Source organism: Gavia stellata, chromosome 23, assembly GCF_030936135.1.
Source record: "Gavia stellata isolate bGavSte3 chromosome 23, bGavSte3.hap2, whole genome shotgun sequence".
Taxonomy (NCBI): domain Eukaryota; kingdom Metazoa; phylum Chordata; class Aves; order Gaviiformes; family Gaviidae; genus Gavia; species Gavia stellata.
This window is the reverse complement of record NC_082616.1, coordinates 12,247,701-12,266,620: the sequence shown is the minus strand read 5'-3', so window position 1 is coordinate 12,266,620 and position 18,920 is coordinate 12,247,701. Positions and strand designations below refer to the sequence as shown.

General features: G+C 53.5%; 1 protein-coding gene across 1 annotated transcript; it reads right to left on the bottom strand.

Moving 5' to 3' along the window:
- Window positions 1-5,277: 5,277 nt before the first annotated feature.
- Window positions 5,278-7,032, bottom strand: CD93 (CD93 molecule). Its single transcript, XM_059828548.1, has one exon. It carries the CDS (start codon window positions 7,030-7,032, stop codon window positions 5,320-5,322), a length of 1,713 nt encoding a protein of 570 aa, XP_059684531.1. The 3' UTR covers window positions 5,278-5,319.
- Window positions 7,033-18,920: the final 11,888 nt, after the last annotated feature.

Below are 18,920 nucleotides of genomic sequence, written 5' to 3'. Positions count from 1 at the left end.
CCCCTCCTCCCTGATTCGGGCGACCTGCTCAGGGCTTCGTGGTGCCCACCAGCTCCGTACGAGCTGTGTTCCCGCAGGCCCGGGCAGGAATCCCTGGCAGAAAAGGCTGGATCAGACACAAGGAGAAAAATGTCTGAAGGCCAGGAAGTGCCGGACAGATAAATGCGTCCAAAACCGAGACGCAATGCCCGGCCAGGCACCCAGGCAGGGTAGGGACCTGCTGCACAGCAGCACTGAGGATGCTTAATTGGATGCACATTAATGAAGAGCACTACTTAGGGCGGTTTTGCCTGAAGGGAGTTTTATTTGCAACGGGGAGGTCACGCCAAGTGGTGAGTGAGTCTTCTTTCTTCTTAAACCCGGGAAAACCGGCTTTCCGCACAGATGCCCTGGCATCTCCGTGGTCTGTTACAGCCACAACTTTCAGTCCAGGCACAGAAAATACAATTTCAGAGTAGTGGTACGGCTGAGCTAGGTCCTGCAAGCATGCCTGGTCCTTTTTTCTTCCTCTGGCTCATAGTTTTATAATAATTCTTGAACTACAACCAGGGAGAGCAGCCGGTGCCGTTTCCCACAGGGACTAAAGCCTCCCGAGGCTGGGGATTTGCGATACCGGGCAGGGCAAGCGTGTGACTTCTCCTACCGTCACCTTCACCTGGCCACCCGCCTTTACACCCTGTCCCACCCCGGTGCCCCCGCCCCAAGCCAGCATAGCGGAATTAATTGCTATCTTCTGTAAGTGACGGCTCACGCGTAGCCCAATTTACCGGGGATGGAGAGGCTTTTCAATTCCTCTGTGCTCAGCTAGACAAACCTTCTCCGGACCCCAGCCGGGAAAATATTGGGTGTTTTGCTTATTCAGGGGCGTTAGACCCTTCTCCTCCTCCGTGAGCTTTCTGTTGAGCCTTGCAACATCTCCAAGACATGCACTGGCCCAGCAGCTTGAGGCACCCGAGGCTGGGTTTTCCTTTAGGAGAGCCGAAGGATCTTCCCTCTGCCGCAGGCTGGCTCTTTCCCTCCGTCACGCTATCACCGGGGCTGCTCAAATCTGCTCGGTGAGACGTGAGCTTCGCTTAGCAGCCTTGAAAGGGCTCGGGAGAACCAAATGCCAAGAAATATTTAAAAGATTAAAATAATAAAAAGAGGAAATGAGCAGACGTTTAAAGCATTTGTTTTTTGCAGTGGCTGACTCTTTGTGGGATTTGAAGGAAGGAGCGTGGTATTTTGTAGATTATATTTTAACATTAGTCAGTACCTTGTCTCTAAATTCTTCTGGTGGAGGCTGTTTCCTTGCAGCACCTTTCCCAGAAATGGGGGAAGAAATACACCCTGGAGCGTGGCTGAATTACCACGTCGCGCTCCTTGGCTTTGGTTTATCGGGATAGATGTGAGGCTCTCGCAGGGGGAACTCCATCCAACGTGCCCCCCCCCAGCAGGGCAAAATAAACAGGATTAGAGGTAACAGCAGGCTGGCGGTCTCCCGCCACGCTCCGGCTGGGAGCAACCTTCCTGCTAAAATATGACCATCGTCCCACCCTCGGCAGCTCCCTGCAGTGGGCTGGGACCCCCCCGCTCCCTGCACTGACAAATTTTGCGTGGATGGTGCCTTATCCCCACGGGTGCTTCCCGGGACAGGCGGATCAACTCTGGGAATGCTTTTTGTAGTTTGATGCGTGGAGGCACCAAACATCCATCATGAGATGTAGTGTCCTTTTTTTTTTTTTTTAGGGTTTTCTTGTTTTTAAACACTATTTACGGCAAATGTCCACGACTGATAAAACACCACATGGATGCTGTTGCAGCCGGGGGCGGTATGAGTGGGTTTTTGTGTCGTTTCCCCCATCTCTGTGACCTTTTCCCTCGTACGGATGGCCTTTCTTTGGTGGGGCATGTCGCAGAGGCAGCTCTCGCCACCGGCAGTCCTGCCGTTTGAATTCCCCGCGTGACTTCTGTGCCCAGTTGCTGACCAGAGCCAGAAAAGCAGATCTCTGCCCTCATACAGAGCTACGCTGAAATCAGCAGGACTGCTTGGGAGTTTAGGACCTTGCTTGTGGGTTTAGGATCCAACCGAGATCATCCCAGTGCCCCCAACCCATGGCCCCGGTAGCTGTTGAGTGAACAGTCCTCGCTCAGGACAGCAGTGCCTGTGAAAGGCTGAGACCCCACTGACTTCGCTACACATGGGATGAGCACTGATAGAGGATTTGTTAGCACTGTCCACCGCTGTAGGAAATGCAAGGATTACGTGTACCAGATCAATAGGTTTTGATATTGTATATATTTGTTAAAAAACACTAAAGACGTGTTCTGTTTAGACTTTATTGGTGTTTCATCACAAAAGCAACGTACAGTGTTATTCAATGTGTGGCATAACCTTGGTCTTTTAGTCAAAGGCAACTGCAAAGCTGTGGTGCTGTGCCATTGCCGTGCGGATGCCAAAGTGAAATTCTGTCCTGACATGCAATTTCCACAAAAGATGAGGCGTCTCTTAATTCCAGACCGTAAAAATATAACACTTGCTACATTACAAAGCAGTTGATATGTACAAAGCATTTCAGACCCGTCGGCTAGCCCGTCCTGCCATGGTGACAGCAGGACAGTTACAGGTCTTGCTTATAACGGCACCTCGTTTACAGGGAAGGACCGGGGGGCAGAGGTAGCTGCCCTGGGCGCCGCGGTGAAGCCCCCCGGGTCGGGCTGAACAGCCCATCTGCGCTGCCTGTAAGACGGGGTACCAAACTATCCGGTCCCGTTCCTATTTGCCCTAGCCCGCGGGATTCACCGGGCCCTGGATAACTCCCTAACAAGGACGCGGATCAAACGTTCCTGCTGTGTTCGTGGCAGGAAGAAAGGGAGATGCGAGATTATCCAGGTGTAATTGCACCGGGGTGAGGGATGCTACATCAGGAAATACTCCACCAGAGAGAACCCAAACTAGACCTAGGCACAAATGAGTGTCCTCCCCAGGCCGGACCCACTACCATACTCCATTGGTAATACAGTACGCATACCGGAATACACAAAGGTCGGAACAGAAATCAGGATTAGAGGTTTTACTGAGGAATTTCTAGAATAAATAACACCTCTCAGATTTGTACCAGCTCTGAGCCTGCACTTATGCTTCCTTTTCCCTTTTCATAGTGGAGTAAGTGTTATATACAACAGTTAATTGATGCCTTAACAGAAAAATAAGGTAGAAACACTCCTGAGACTGTTAGCATTTGGAAAATGCCTCAGCTTTTGCTAAAGCAAACCAAGTAGTCCCTGCAATGCAAGGCACGTCACTGTGACTGCCTTCTCCCCGGGCAGACCCTGAGCCGGCATAGCCCGGCAGCGCAGGCATCGTTTTATGTATGTAGGGTGTCCCCCTGATCTCGGTAGGATTATTCGTTTGCTTAATTTATTCATGTGTTCAGAATGCTTTGCTGGCTTGTCGTAACACAGACAGGGTCTGAATTTTCTGCGGGACTTTCACGAATGCCGCTGCTGCATTCACCGCTTCTCCCAGCCACTGTGTGGAGAAAAGGAAGCATGGAGAGAACATCAAAAACATTTCTATCAGCTACACCTTCCTGTGCTGGTTTGGGTGTTTTTTCATTTTACAATGGAGAAATGAAGACCAAAAAAACCAGCAGGAAAGGGTTTCCCTCCACATATGGAAGAACAGGATGCAGGTCGCTGCGAACAGCAAACTCCTTTGTGTTCTGTTCCCATGTCTGTAGCAATTAAGCCTCAAGTATACAATAAAACCAGCAGAAACTTTAGAAAACTTATGTACCCCTCAAATCACATGCCTGTTCTTTTCTAGCACCTTTTTGCCTTGTGGAGCACGGGTAAATAATGAAGCTACCACTGCTTGATGGGAAGCAGGAATGGCCCCCCTGCCCCTCAGTTTTTTGGGGAGGATTCACGCTGGAATGGCTCGAAGAGGCTTCGCTGCCAGGAGGGGCCGAGTATAAGCAGCTCGCTGAAGTTGGGTACCTGGGGAAGACGGGGGAACAACTTTGCCCTGAGAAAGCATTTGCTTTGAAGCGGGGTTAAAAGTTTTACAGATAATAATTAGCAAATATACAACATCCAGTGTATTCTTTACAGGGGGAGGAATGGAAAATGGACGCAGCCTGGACCCCCAGCAGTTGGGAAGGGGTCCTACCCAAAAAGTATGATCCAACAGGAAAAGTCCGGTCTCTCATCCGGCTGCATTTGGAGGAGAGCATTGTTTTCTGTGTTTTGCAAGTGGTTTTAAACGGAATACACCGGAAACGGGTAGGCGGTTCTTTTAAACATAGTTTTTCATACCTTTTTGCCACATTTTCTCTCCCTTGGCCCCTGGTCTACGAGTTGATCAGCTTTCCCCGTGCTGAGCACCTCCTGCGCTCAGGGGGTGGATGAAGGTCTCGCCCTTACGGGGCTCGATGCCTGGGGGAGCATCGCTGCCTCGCTGCTCCAAAGCCAGCGCAGTCGCACAGGCTCCCGCGCGGGTCTGGGGAGCTGCGGGGTGAGAGCTCCCCGACCTCCCGGTGTCTGCTCCCCCGTGAGAGCTCCCCGACCTCCCGGTGTCTGCTCCCCCGAGCAGCTCTCTGCTGCTGTAGTTCTAAAAAGGTTTATTCCGTTAGCTCTGATGTGACATCTTTTTAAAAAAACCAAACCACCACTAAAAAAACCAAACCCTGCTTGTGGCTGCAGACACTTTCGTGCCCTGGTGAGACACATAAGGATTTCAAACCCGTTTCAAGGGGACGAAGGCAAACCGGAGGGCTGAATGCAGGCTGTCTGCTGCCAGGCAGGCGAGCGGGGGGCGAGCGTTGCTTTTGAGCTGGCAAAGGACTGGGGGGGCTGCGGGGACAGGGCAGGAAAGCTGCTGCTTTTGCACGTCAGCGTTTCAGATACAGGTAGGAGAGCCCAAATGAAAAATGAAATTAGCTGTTTTCCTTTAGGAAGACAAATCGACACTTACAGTTTGCTATTTTTAAGCACAGCGAGGTTCTGCAGAGTTGAGGAGCAGCCCTGGCAGGCAAATTCAACCCCATTCCCGCTCCACCTCGCAGCACTGTCCCTCTTAATCCTTCCCTCCCAGGAGCGGCAGCTGGTGTATAAACCGCAGGACTGATTTGGGCTGCCTTCCCACCCAGCCCCTTCCTTTGGGGGGATACCAGCTCCCGCTTTGCAGGGAGCCCCAGGACAGACTCTCGGACATGCAGAATCACGTTGCACAGATGGCATCACCCCCCCCCCCCCCCTCTTATTTTTCTTTTTAATTTGCAAAAATGCTCTCTGCAGCTCGCGGCTCTGCCTCCCCCCTCGCTGCCCCAGGTGCCGTTACCTGCGCTCGCCGCCCGCCCCGCGGCTCTCCGGCTGCTCGGGCACCCAGCAGTAGTTGTCCGCCGCGCTTTTGGCCGGCTGCTTCTCCCGCTTGGCCGCCCTCTTCCTGCAGGCCAGCAGGACCAGGGCGAAGGCCAGCAGCAGCAGGATGGCTACCAGGCTGCCCAGGATGTAGTAGAGGAGCAGCCTGGGGCCGTCGGCGCTGTGCTCGGGGCCGGGCACCGACCCTACTGCTGTGGGGGCCGGCGGCGTTGCCCCGACGGGGATGCCCGGGGTCTGGGGGATGCCCGTGGTCCATGGGGCACCTGTGGTCTGGAGGGTGCCCGTGGTCTGCAGGGCGCCCGTGGTCTGTGGGATGCCCGTGGTCTGTGGGGTGCTGTTGGGGGCCCCTGCGGACTCCTCTCTGGTGGTGGGTGCGGCGCGGCAGCCATGTCCATCCTCCTCTGGGAGGAAGCCGGGTGAGCAGAGGCACTCGAAGCCACCGGGCAGGTTGCGGCAGGGCCCCGGGCAGGGGTCCCGCAGGCACTCGTCCACGTCCAGGCAGGCATCGCCGCTGCCGGGCTGGCGCTGGTAGCCGGGCCGGCAGGCGCAGTGGAAGGAGCCGGGGACATTGAGGCAGAGCTGGGGGCAGACGCCGGGCTGGGCGCACTCGTCCTCGTCGCGGCAGCGGCGGCCGTCCGGCCCCGTCGGCTGGTAGCCGGGCCGGCAGAGGCAGACGAAGCTGCCGGCTGTGTTGTGGCACTCGTGCTGGCAGGGCTCGGCCAGGCACTCGTCCACGTCCAGGCAGCGGCGGCCGTCGGGCGCCAGGGTGTAGCCGGCCTCGCAGCCGCACTCGAAGCCGCCAGGCCGGGTCTGGCAGGTCCCCTGGCAGGGGTTGGGGTGGCAGGCGTCCTCGGGCAGGCAGGAGGCCATGTCAGGGGCCAGGGCGTAGCCGGCATGGCAGGCGCAGCGCGGGGGCTCCCCTGGCTCCTCCAGGCAGCGGTGCTGGCAGCCCCCGTTGCGGTGGGCGCAGGCGGCGGGGCAGAGGGGGCCGGGGGGGTGCCAGGCGAAGCGCCCCCCCTCCAGCGGCCCCTTGCAGAGGGCGAAGGCCGGGCCCTGGCCCCCCTCGCAGTCGGCCTCCGCCAGCGTGCCGAAGGGGGCCGCCGCCAGCCGGGGGCTGCGCACCCCGAAGGGGGTGGTGTAGCTGACCCGGCCGGGCCCGGCCAGCGGCAGCGGCCCACACATCCCCCGGAAGCTGAACTTGCAGAGGAAGGCGGACAGCAGGGTCCGGCAAGGGCGGTTGGCCCAGCCGGCGGTGCCGGAGGGCCCGGCCGGCCGCAGGCTGACGCAGCGGGAGCTGAGGCAGGTGACGGCGGGCTCGGACAGCCAGGCCGAGTAGTTACCGGGCTCCCCGCCGGCCGCCCAGGCGAAGCCTCGCAGCGGCTCCTGCGGCTGGACGCACCGGCCCCGCGAGAGCGAGAGCCCGATCCAGGCCGGGCCCAGCCAGCCGGCCGCCGCCAGCAGCTCCTGCAGCCGCTCGGCCTCGGCGGGGCTGCGGGCCGGAGCCAGGTTGCCGCCGTTGTGCCGGCAACGCTCCTGGGCGCCGCTCCAGTCCAGCTCAGCCCGGTGCAGGGTGTAGCAGGCGGTGTGGGCGCAGACCACCTCGGCGTCCTCCCCGCCGGACCCCCGCACCAGCAGCAGCAGCAGCAGCAGCAGCCGGGCCACGGCCATCCTGCCGGCTGGATGGACGGAGGGGCGGATGGAGGGACTCGCCAGCTGCCGGCTCACATCCCCTCGTCCCGCCGAGCTCGCCCTGCGCGCATCCTGTGCTCCCAGGTCTCCTATTTATCACCGGAGGCTACGGCTTCCTGTAGCGTGGTCTGGCTCGCCGCTTGTTGTTGGCGGCCCAGGCGCTGGCCTCGCTGTCTTCCCCTTCCCCCCGGCGCGGCGGGCTCCTCGCTCCCATCCTAAAGCTTTGGCTGCGAAGGGGCTCGCTGCGCTTCGGCTGGCGACGCTCTTCTGCCGGAGAAACCAGCCGGGTTCCTGCTTTTTTTTTTTTTGGTTTTCGAGCGCTTGATCTACTCAGTCACCCAGCAGACGATTTTTCTAATCCTTAATAGGGCCTGATGGTTTTCAAGCATGTATTGCTAAAAGGGGAAAAAAAAACAAAAATAAAAAGCCGTGGGATCCCTTGCTATCGGCCTCTACAAGAAACTGAATATTTGGCGCGGTGTCTCATGTGCACGCTACATTTCCAGTGCATTTTTCCCCTTCTTCGTGGGCTTTAAATAGACGGACAAGCCCTGAAATAGGAGCTAGGTCGTGGGAAGGTCCAGGCTGCCAGGACGGAGCCGAGCTCGGTCTGTCCCCAATGCTGTCCGGAGCAAACCCTCCATGCAGAGGGAAGCGCTGGCCGGTGGCTGCCCCAGCATCACCCGGGTGAGGGTTGACACTGCAGTGCCCCACGTTAATAACTCGCTAATCACTCGACCCCGATCCGGTGTAGTGCAGAGCATCGCTGGGGTTTGGCTGATGTCAGTGGCTCTGCAGAAGGCCATTAGAGAAAGGGCAAATATAGCACACTCCAATGTTTAAACAAACATTAATGTTGCAAAAGCCCCTAAAAGGGCTTGAGGCAACGTCTCCACAAGTGTTTTAATATCCAAAAGCACTTTAGCAGTGTGATTGAAATGTAAATATTTTAAAATATTTAAATTAAATATTTACTGATGCAGAATTTGCTGTGCTTATCCTTTTTCGGACTGGGAGATGCCAAGCAACACGGTGACTTCTTTTCTGCCCCAGGACTGCAGTGGGTGCGCTCGCCTTTGGGGTACCGCAGCTACGCACGTAACTGGCCCTGCACATATGCAAACCGGCGTTTTGCACATCTGAGCACCCCCAGGCATGTCTCGGTTTGGACCCATAGTTTTTTATTTTACTGTAAAGCTGTCCTTTTCAAGCGGATTCCTGCCCGCATAGCTGTGTTTGCAGGGAGGTCAGGATGGTGACAGTGTTATAGAGGGTGAAGATTAACGGACCGTCCCGAAGAAGGGAGGACTGCAGGATGGTGTCTCCAGACGCGGTGCTCCTTGTGCTTTGCACTTGCTGTTTGGAGACCCTTGGATGAAGACGAGCGGGTAGCGTGGTTTGATGACGCGTTTTACACGTCAAGTGACATGGGGCGGTTTATTTGCGCAGTCATCAGAAGAGGTAGTGCGAGGCAGAGGGATAAAGCGAGCGAGCAAAAAGCTGATGAGTTTGTAAAAAGCGAATCCCAGTTCCCTCGCTGACTGTCCGCCCGCCCTTCTGCATACCCAGGATCTTCTCCTGGAGCTTCCCTCTTGCAACAGCTAATTCAGACTTTAACCCCTTGACCTGCGAGTCTGTCTTATCTTTTCCCGCTTAGCAGGCATCCGTCATAACCATGAATTCGATGTCCAGTCCAGTAATCTTCCTATTTGTTGATTAATCTGGTTTTTGCGTGAGTTAGCTCGGTGACGGGGTAGTGAGTGACAGCAATCCAGCCAAGGAACCGAAACAAGAAACCCCCTTGTTCGCTTCCCTCCTTTACACCCTAAATATAAAAGTCTCCAAAAATCCCAATACTGAAGTCGACAGATTTCTGTTGTTCTTCCCCAGACCTGTTTACGTACAGCGTGCCGGGGGAGCCCTGCTCGCCGGGATGTCCCCTGGCCAGCGGCAGGGACTGGGGCTGGGTTTGGGGTCTTGGCACATCTGGAGGTTGCAAAGACCTTTGAGGCAAAGGAGGCAGGGGCAGGAGCTGGAGCCCCTTCCCCAACCCCTCCTGCACCCTACAGTTTGGCAAGCTCCTGGATGGCACTGTCCTCACTGAAAAAGGAGAGAAGCATCATTTGGGTGATGCAGAGGTGTCACTCCTATCTGAGCTGAGGATGGGATGCAGGGATCCGCAGGTAATGCTCCGAAACGGGAGCGTTTCGGGTCAGCAGCCACATCGATAAACTGCGTTGGGAGGAAAAAAATACTTTGGTGTCACCTCAAATTGGTTTTATTCAGAATTTCCTACTGGAAAAAACGGCGGAAACTTTCTTTCGACTTGTACAAAATAAGAGAGCTCAACACAAAAGCATTTCCTTTCTGCCAAAGCAGTACGTGTCTTTGCTTTTATGAAAACACTGCTAGTGTTTTCTCTTCCCAGCTGAAACCGTCAGACAAGCTGAGTGCTCAACTGGCTATTTATTTCAGCAACCCGAACGAGCATTTTTTGTCCATCCAAGTTCCACGGACGAAAAATGGCCAGTTCTAACCACGGCTCCTCCCGATGTTTCCAAGCTGGCGTTATGGACAAACCCAGAAATACTTAAAAATAATTTCTAGGTGCATATCTAAGAGGTCATTCCAGCAGAGTAATTAATGAATTGCTGGTGGTATTCCTCATCAGGATGTGCATCAGGTAGAAGTCAGGGCTCCTGTCCCAGGGAAGAGAACTTCTTTTTCAAGACGGGGGTGTCAGATCCTTTCCTTTGATTTGCAAGAATATAGCTAATAACTTCTTCTAGTGGCTTTATTTTTTTCCCCCAATAAATCTTTGGATGTTCCTGCTAGAGCTGTTCACGGGTTACAATTTCATGGACAGGAAACCTCCGCCCCCCCGACTTTTTAGTGAGATCTTCATCTGCAAAGCTTATGTTAATATTTTTACCCACAGTTTTGGCAAGAAAGCAGGTTTTGGTAACTTAAAAACACATCATGCTTCCATTGTTTTTTATTAAATACAGCATGCTTTTTAAATTTTCTTCTCGGTTGGGCTGATGTTCCCATTTGAAAATCAATCAAAGTCCTGGTTCCTAAGTTAAAAGGGGTTCTGTTTCTCAACCCCCACGGCTCAACATGCCTAGGAACCCCTGGTTCAGATAATAATCAAAACCAAATTATCTTCTGGAGACCAGAAATCCTGCCGAATGGCATGCCACGCTTAAAAACCCCACAAAATTAAATTTAAAAAATTAAAAAAAACAGCTTGCTGAAGGAACTGGTTAAAAATTGTTTCTCCAAGGCCGAAGAAGGAAACATGTACCGTCTGCTTGACATCAGCAACGGCTGTTTGTGCAAACCCCCCAGGCTGGGACAAGGGACAATGGGGCCGGGCGGGGGGACACCTGCGCCAGCAGCAGCCGGAGAAGAATAGGAGGAACTGGGCTTCCTCTGGCGACGTCCTCAAGGACATCGCTGCCGTGTCGGCTCGGCGGTGTGCAGCAAACCGCCCGCTCCCCCGGGCGAGGAGCGGGGCCTGGCAGCCCCCGCGCAGCGGGCAGCCTCTTGGGATGGGGTAACGCTTTTTGCACGTGAAATTTTGGGGAGTTTGGGCAATGTGGAACTGGGCTGACTCCTGCTAATGCCACATGCGGGCACTGGAAAGGCTGCTGCATGTTTGCATGAGTGCACTTTAGCTTTGATGATTTACAGCAACACCTTATTGGATATTAAGATTTTTATCATCTGCTTTTAAAGCAAGAAAATCTTAATACTATCAGAGCTGACTGGAACATTTTCCAGCTAAATATTTTTGAAGGATGATGCTCAGTGGCCGGTGTTGGAGTCCCTTGCTAAGAAGCAGGAATTAGCAGGGCTGTGACGGAAACAAAATCCAAAGTACCAGGAAGAGGACATTGCTTTATGTAGTTCCCAGCTATCATCGTGATTATATTTATGGCAACAGCAGGTGCATTTGCTTGCATGTCTTGCCGTCAGGTAAAGAAGAATACTGGTTTTTGTTAAGGGTCTCATGAAGCCAAGGCATGTCGTTAGCTTGCTCGTTCAGCAGCTCAAAGCAACTACTTCTGACATACTTTTGGGGTGCAGCCGGGCATGGGGAAGTGTTCCTCCTCCCCTGCTCCCGCTCTGCCCGGCTCGCCCTCCCGGCAGGGTCTGCAGAGCCCTGGGTGCTGCCTGAGAGGAGCACCGGGAGTCACGAAACCGGCCGCCTAACACTTTAGCCAAGCTGCTGGAGACCCTGCGAGTTATTTAAAAATGCCTGGAAGGAAACAGAAAAGCAAACAACATTGAATGTTGGGGGAGGAAAAAAAAAGAACAACCACTTCCAAAACCCGGAGTGTAACGGGACGGCTGCAGAGAGGCTTTGCAAACAGCCACGAGCACAAAGCCGGCTACCGGGAAACTGCGGCTGGGAGGGGAGCAAGCGGGGTCTCACCCTCGGAGGGGGTCCGTTTGCACCAGGCTGTGGTCTCGCCCTCGTATTCTTCCTCTCAAACTGCAGATGAAGGTACAAGCCTGGTTCTCTGTGTCACCCAGGAGCGGGCTGAGCAGCACAGTCACAACGGGACTTGGTGCCACAGTTCATGCGTTAATGCAATACTTGTCTTTGCAGGAAATAGATACCCTCTTCAGTTACCATTTATTTATATATATCTCTATAGTACAATATTACACACACAAACACATATGCGTACTTCATGTACAGATTTATAAACCTTATCCTACATATTTTTATCAACAGGTATATTAGAATTCCCTCTGGGTTGCAGTAGGTTCTTCTAAGTAAGGCTGAGGAATATCACACTCCACACATCCTCCCGGGATTTTTGCGTGGGCCTTTACTCAGAGAAAGAAAAATACTCCCTGTGAATAAATGCAACAAAGTCAACTTTATAAGAAAAGCAAATGAAAATATTTCACATTCTTTAGTGGTAATTGCTCAGAATTATTTTTGTAAGACCTTGTTTTAGTGCTGTTAGTTTTTCTAAGTGGCTGTAACAAAGAAAGAGCCTCAGCGTGGAGGGGAAGGACATGTTTCCACCTTGCTTTCAGTTGCTAAAACAGCTGGGAAGGCTCGTGAAGCACTAACACAGCGTATGTTCCCCACCGTGATCACAGAGGCACTGCAAAAATCGGCACTGCCGATGGCAGAAGGAGGAGGCTGAGCAGCCAGCTGGGACCAGGCAGCGGGTGGGACCACAGCCAGCGTTATTCGAGTTTATTCTGGAGGAGACGGACCGCAGAGCCCCAGAGATGCGGTTACCCCCAGTGCTGGAGAGCATCGGCTTCAGGCATCGGATCCACAAAGCCGTTTCTGCATCAGGCTACGCAAATCCCCCAGTCACAGGGATCTGGATGCTTTTGAACAGCCAGGGTTTTTTAAAATGAGACGTTATCAGGGGCTCACATGAAAGGCAGCCCCATGAAGAGAGCACTTCCCTCTCCGGCTTTGCCCACCCGCCCCGCGGAGAAGGAACAGTGCCTTTTATCCCCAAGGGCTGGGGCCGGGCATCGTGCTGCGCCTCTGTTTATTTGTCCTGCCTTGCCCTCTGTGCGGACGATGCTGCCTGTTCGAGCTGCAACGCTGGGACGGGGGGGTCTGGACAAAAGGGGGGTGCTGGGGTGGGGATGCTCAAAACCTAAACAGGCGTTTCAGCACGAGAGCGGTTTGGCAGGCTGTCAGCGGATGAGGACGTGGGGCCGCATCCCGTGTCCTACGGGGCTGCTCATCTCTTTACAGGCTCTGCTAGTTTCGGAGTGGAGCCCTTCGTGAGCAAATGCAGGTGATAACTGTGGAGTCAGGGAGGGTTATTCGATGGCCATGGGCCACTGGCTGTGGCCAGGGAAAACACAGCTCCTGTGCCAGCCTCTGCCACTCTTCTGGGAAAAACTGCGTTTCCCTGGGGTGTTTTTTCACCTTCAGAAACACCTTTTCCCCCTCCTCCTGAGGAACGGACTACCGAAGGCCGGCAGCAATCTGCTCTGGTTTTCATCCCCGTCTGCAAAGATCCCTGCAGGATGTGGCCACCTTTTCCAGAGCAAATGAAAACCAGTTTAAAAAGACATTTACTTTGAAAAGTTACTGTCATTTGGCAAGCTGGCCCTATTTCATGATAATGAATGTAATCATTTGCTTATGTGCACAACAGCGGCACGGGGGAGTCTCTTTCACAGATGAGCGTTGCCACGCAGACACAAGAGAAGGCGGCATCCCCATCTGCACATCACCCAGCTCTCCATCCTGACGTTGCCCCGTGTCCTGCCTTCTGGAAAACTGCACAGAAACATCAATCCCACGCCCAAACAATGCTTGGGCCACCTGAGACTAATAAATAGTCTTATTGTATTGAGCTGTGGTCCTAGCAAAACTTTGGAGATTCGGTCAAAAAAAAAAAAAAAACAAACCACCAAAGTGTTACTGATTTATTAAGTGAAGAGGGAGTTTGGGTTCCGGCTAGGAGAGTGTCGGTGGGCTGGGTGGGAGCACACCGAGACCTGAGGTCTCCCCTGCTGTAATGGGATCGCCTGGGTGCTGCCCTGCGTGTCTCGATGGTTTTCTTGTCGCTGGGCTCCCCAGGTTTTTAGGAGCAATAGAGTGATTGATCACTTAGGCAAGGCGTGCATCGTGTGAGCTACAGCTAAAGCCACTAATTTTACTTTTTCCTTTCCGAAGCGATGGGGTTTGTGGGTTTTCCCTTTGTGACCCTCTCTTAGCTTATTCCATATAGGTGATACCTGCAAAGAGCGGCTGGCTCCCTCCGCAAGCAGCCCTGGCCGGGGCAGCACGCCTGCCCAGGACAAGGACCACGGCAGGGCACAGGGATCGCCCCGGGGACGGGACTGACGCCAAAGCGGGGTTACGTCGAATAGATCTGTGCTCCTCCTGCTGTTGGCAGTTTTAGTGAGGAGAGCACCGTGTTTTGCCTCCCTGGGAAGAGGAGTGCTATAAGAATGGGAGTGGGAGGAAAATTAAAACACATGTGGCGAGGAGGAGGTGGGAGGGAGAGGCAGCGTGCATCCAAATTCATAAACTGTCCCCTTTTCGCTCGTTTTTATTGCCTTCATTTATTTCCCTGGGTATGAGTTTCCCACGTAAATTGTGCGTCTGTCTTTATTGGCAGCTGGGGAATGGCTCTGAAATGTTATTTTTATGAAGTTTGTTCCCCAGTTAAATGGGTGGTTTAAAGGACGGATGGTTACCAGGGCTGGGTTTCTCATCACCCTGTCCTCTCTCCTGCGATCCCACTGGCCATGGCAGATCTACACATTTTTTCTGGGGAGCTGCTTATGCTATCTATCATACGCTAACTATCAAGCCCTGGGATCCGTCCTTGCTTTTCTGTTTAGAAAAGGCTTTGCTGCTGTTATTTGTGTGTAGTGTGGCTGGACCAAGCGGTCCTGAGCTGGGCTTGGGCTCTGCTGTGGCTGGTTTTGTACATACCCGGAGCAATGAAAGAAATCCCTTGCTCGGAAATATGTGCGATCTACACAAATTGTATCTGAACAGAAGGGTTAAATCCAGTGGGAGGGTTTCCACTGGCAGTTGGGGGGTGAAGCAACATGAGGTGAAGGTCCTTGCCCCTGTGCCCCCCGAGGAGCCCTCCTCCGCTCCTGTGCCCTCCTGCACACGCAGGAGCTGCGCGACCCTCCTTCAGCGTGGTCATGGAAAGGACCTGCTCCATCGCTGGCACTACAAAGATGTATCAGCTATGGTTAGATATACATATCTCAGCCATAAAGATGCTGTTCCTACAACAGCACCTTCTCCATCGCTCTGTCGCTGCCGGTGCTGTACGGAGGCTGTCCTACAGCAGGGTGGCAAGCCGAGCTCGGGGACGGCAGCCTGCACCCACCACCCGGGGCCACCTGCGTGTGCCCCTGCAAGGGGGGTCGGCAGGGCGGGTTTTGGAAAGCAGAGCCTGTGAACCCAGCCCGCCTAAGCCCCCCTGCGGGGCTTCCTTCCCCGCAGCAGACCCGGCCCCACGGTCCCCATCCTGCTCGCGATGGCACTCACACTGCCCTGCGTGGGTGATAAGCTGTTCCCGCTGCCCTGGGTCAAGACTTAAATCGCAGCGAGGGAGATGTAAGTTAAATATTTGGAGAATTTTTTAACTAAAAATTCCTGGCCGGGAGGCAGATGAGGTGTCTTGCTGGGGCCCTCCTCAGGCATCCTTTCCACGTGCGCTTCTGCGGACCTGCTGCACGGGGACTTGGGCTGCGTGCGAAGTTAAACCGCGTGTCTGAGCATCTGCAGGAGCAGAGCCTGGACGTGTCCCTCCAAAAGTCTCCGCGACAGCCTCGTCCTAAGCTTCAGCTGCAGCTCAGCGTGCTCACAGCTGGCGGGCAGAGGGGCAGGGGCGTTCGCACCGCCCCGGCTCAAAGTCATGGCCACAAAGCAGTGTCTTTTAAAAGGAAGCGAAAAGATGCTTTTGGATATAAAATGACTTCTGGGGGCTGTTCTGAAGGTCTTTTCAAAAATAATGTTTTCTGCATTCCAGCAGCTCTGACGTAGCTCCCCAGGAGCCTGGAAAACAAGATTAAGAACTTGATCGTTTGATTGACAGATGCTGGATCAAACCCAACAGGGCCAGGTCCAAAAGAGTTATTGATCTGACCTGACGCTGAACCGCAGCACCAAAATCCGAAGAGCTGCGGTGTCGAGTTATAATTCCTATGCGCACACTATTGATTTTGAGGTATCACTGTACTGTTACCTGCCAGGATTTCTCTAAGGGCGTATGTGTTCCTATGCCGTGCATTCCACAAGCAATAATTTACAATGAAATTGTGCACTTTGCCATTTTTATTGTAAAGGAGCTTCCACCTTGCCTCCGCAGCCCCACAGGCTTTTGCTTCTCTTCTGTGGCACTCCCTGAGCGTTAGCTGAAGGGCTTATTACTCAGTATTTAAAGAAAGATCTGAGATGTCAGGGATGTGGTTGCAGTCACACCTTCAGCCACCCGTGAAACCTGGGGCTGTATCACCCCCTGGAAGGAGTGGACATCATTAGGGTGGGTCGATGTAATTAATCTATCCGGGCGGACATCCTCTACTTCTGATTCTCCTTCTAAAAGCTTCTGCTTGTTTATTTTCCAATTAAATTCAGTAGGAAGGGGGCAATTAAAAGAAAGGCATGAAAGCCCAGCGGCTCGGTTGGGATCACACGCTGCAGCGCAATGGAGCTGCGTTATCTCCATCTCCCCAGGCTCTGCGCTCCACAGATAAAGATTTTCTTTTAATTCCCATTTAGCAAACGGAACTATCACAGCCCACAATCTCCATCTTCCCCTTCTCCTCGCCCTGACGTATCGCTGTTTGCTTTCCACAGCACAACTCTCCCAGGGGGCTGAGAACGGTGGCTCCTATCGAGCATCCTCCTCCTCCTCTCACCCGCAGCACCTTTCCCCGCATCGTTAGCCTGCGGCTAAGCATTTGGGACGGCCCCTGCTTTAACGAGCCGGGGGAAGCGGGGATGCCGAGCGTGCGGGATGGGGGCCAGCACGCAGGGGTCGGCAGCACCAGCATGAACACAGAGCTTCAAACCCCATCCCGGTGCTATCCCAAGAGGTTTGGGGGGCTGCTGCTTCCTTTTTGGCACGCCTGTAACAGTTAAATAAGGCTTGCTTTGCTGCTCGCCTGTTGCACTCTGCCCCTTCGGATGAACTCGCTGTCTTCACGCCGAAGGAGCGCGTTTTCCACCCGGCGTGGCTGGGTGACACTTAGCTGCATCTGCTCACGGATCAAATAATTCTGTAACCTGGGATAAACTCTGCAGGGCATGATTTTGCAGGGTCCAGCTGAGGAGCCAACCCAGCCGCTCCCGCTTTGCTAACAACTCAGATTGCCTTCCCCCTGGCCTGCACAGGCTGTGTTTGCAGGAAGCCCTTTGCTGGTAGCGTCTCCGAAAGGCTGGGGAGAAGGGCACCGTCAGACAAGTCTTTAAGTTGCTCCTTTTGGGCAGAGCTCGCTGCAAACCCCGAGGAAGCATCCCAGGGCAAAGCTGGGTGTCTGCGCTGCCTCGACCACCCGCCGCACTGCCATACCACAGGCACAACGGGCAGCAGCTCCTTGGGTTATCTTGGGTGGCTGCACCTGGGTGGAGCCCCCTTCCCCGGGTGATGGGGACGCGACAGCCCCGGGGCTGTGCTCATTAGGGCTTGATGGGCATCAGGCTCATCCCACTGCAGCTATTTAACTCGGCTGCTCCCCAGCATACTTCTTCTGAGAGCTTGGGCTGTGAGGACCTTCTCTGCACCATACATCAACTATTGCACCAAATTCAACCTGTGTTGATCCTACAGACTCCGGGTAAGGATCTGCGGACTTTGCTACAGCAGGTAGGGAACAAAACGGGTGAACTGTGCATTGCTAAATGGTCTGGTGAAGCTTCTCAGAGGTGTTTTTGTCTAGGCTCTGGTGGTCCTGTAGCTGCTGGTTGGTAATTCCTAAGAAGCTGCTTGGTGGAGGTTGCTGCGGGACTGAGGTGTGGTGTGTCCTGGACCGCTGTGCCCAGGCTGGCATGGCATTGGAGGTGTGGAGATGCCAGGCTCTCCATCTTGGTTGTGAGATTGATTGCTGCCTTAAGGCAATGGGCAAGGCTCAGGCTGGCTGGTGGACTTACCAAGAGCTGGGGCAGGTTTGTTTTGGGAGAGCCTGAACCCAGAGCTGCCCTCTCCGGCTAACGGCACGAGCCTCTCCCGAAGAGAATGGGGCTGGAGCAACCTGGCTCTGCAGGGGATGCTTCCCTGGTGGGTTTGCCTTTTGTGAGAGTGGTAGGTAGCGCTTTTTCTTTGTTGGAGGACACAGGAAAGCGAGTTGCTGGTTAAATCCTTGCTGTTGGTATTTTGGGTTGTTCTCTTGGAGAATGTGCTGTTTGGGAAAGCAGAGGGGAAATGGAGCCATAACAGTCTATTTTTACGGGCTCCCAGCTGTACAGCAAAAACCAATGTTGTGTTTGCATCACGCTTCAGCGTATTCATGCAATGCAGGTCAAAATGTTCGTGTAATGTTTGCCTTTTATTTAACTGCGAAAAGGTGGGACGGCTCCCTCTTCCCAGAAACAGCATTAATGGTCTGTGGAAAGGACAGTGTGGTAAATAAAAGCACAGGACCTTGATGGTGGTTCCTGACTGTATGATTTGATTTCTGGATATCACAAGGAATTTGCATGGTTTTCTACTGCAGTAAATAATGGAAGTCATCTTGCTAAAGGATAAAAAAAAAAACTAAGAAAAGTCTTGGGATAAATCTCCTCTAACAAATGCATTAGCAGCAGTAAAGTAAGTCAGGGTAAAACTTGAACAAAGCAGCAGGATTCACAAGCAGCACAAAGGCTTCTAGTATCTATGTGGCAATGTGGCACTTAACTTACTATGTGGGTTTTTTCTCAATATGCTGTTTCTGTTTAATTGTGGTGAAACAAGCACAGATGTGAAGTCCCCAGCCTGAGCACCCAAAGCTTGTTGTGCCCTTTAATGGTCTGAAAACCTTGTTATTCATTAATTAAGTACAACTGGCCCAACAGATGCTGTGTGATTAATGAGTGGAAGGACTGTTACTTGGGGACTCAAAGCATTGAGGAGGGGGGCTTGGGGATGGAGGTGGGTTCCTGGAGCTGGCTTGTCTCTCTTGGGCACATGTTTTTCTCTCCAGTTGCTACAGCGTTCAAAACCAGCTCGTATGGAGAGTGTTATTCTTTGACCCTCTGTTTGGAAAATTCTTACTAAGCCCCAGTGTAATTGTCCAGCAGAGGTGATGTTTTTGATGGCGTAAGTAAATGCCCGCCTGGATGGAAGGAAATGGTGAGTGAGGAGAGGAAAGAGTGGTTCCCACCCAAATATCCCCTTGCTTCTGAGCATCAG

Excerpts from the sequence above, each read along its gene's own strand:
- CD93 (XM_059828548.1), bottom strand. The coding sequence starts at position 7,032 with ATGGCCGTGGCCCGGCTGCTGCTGCTGCTGCTGCTGCTGGTGCGGGGG.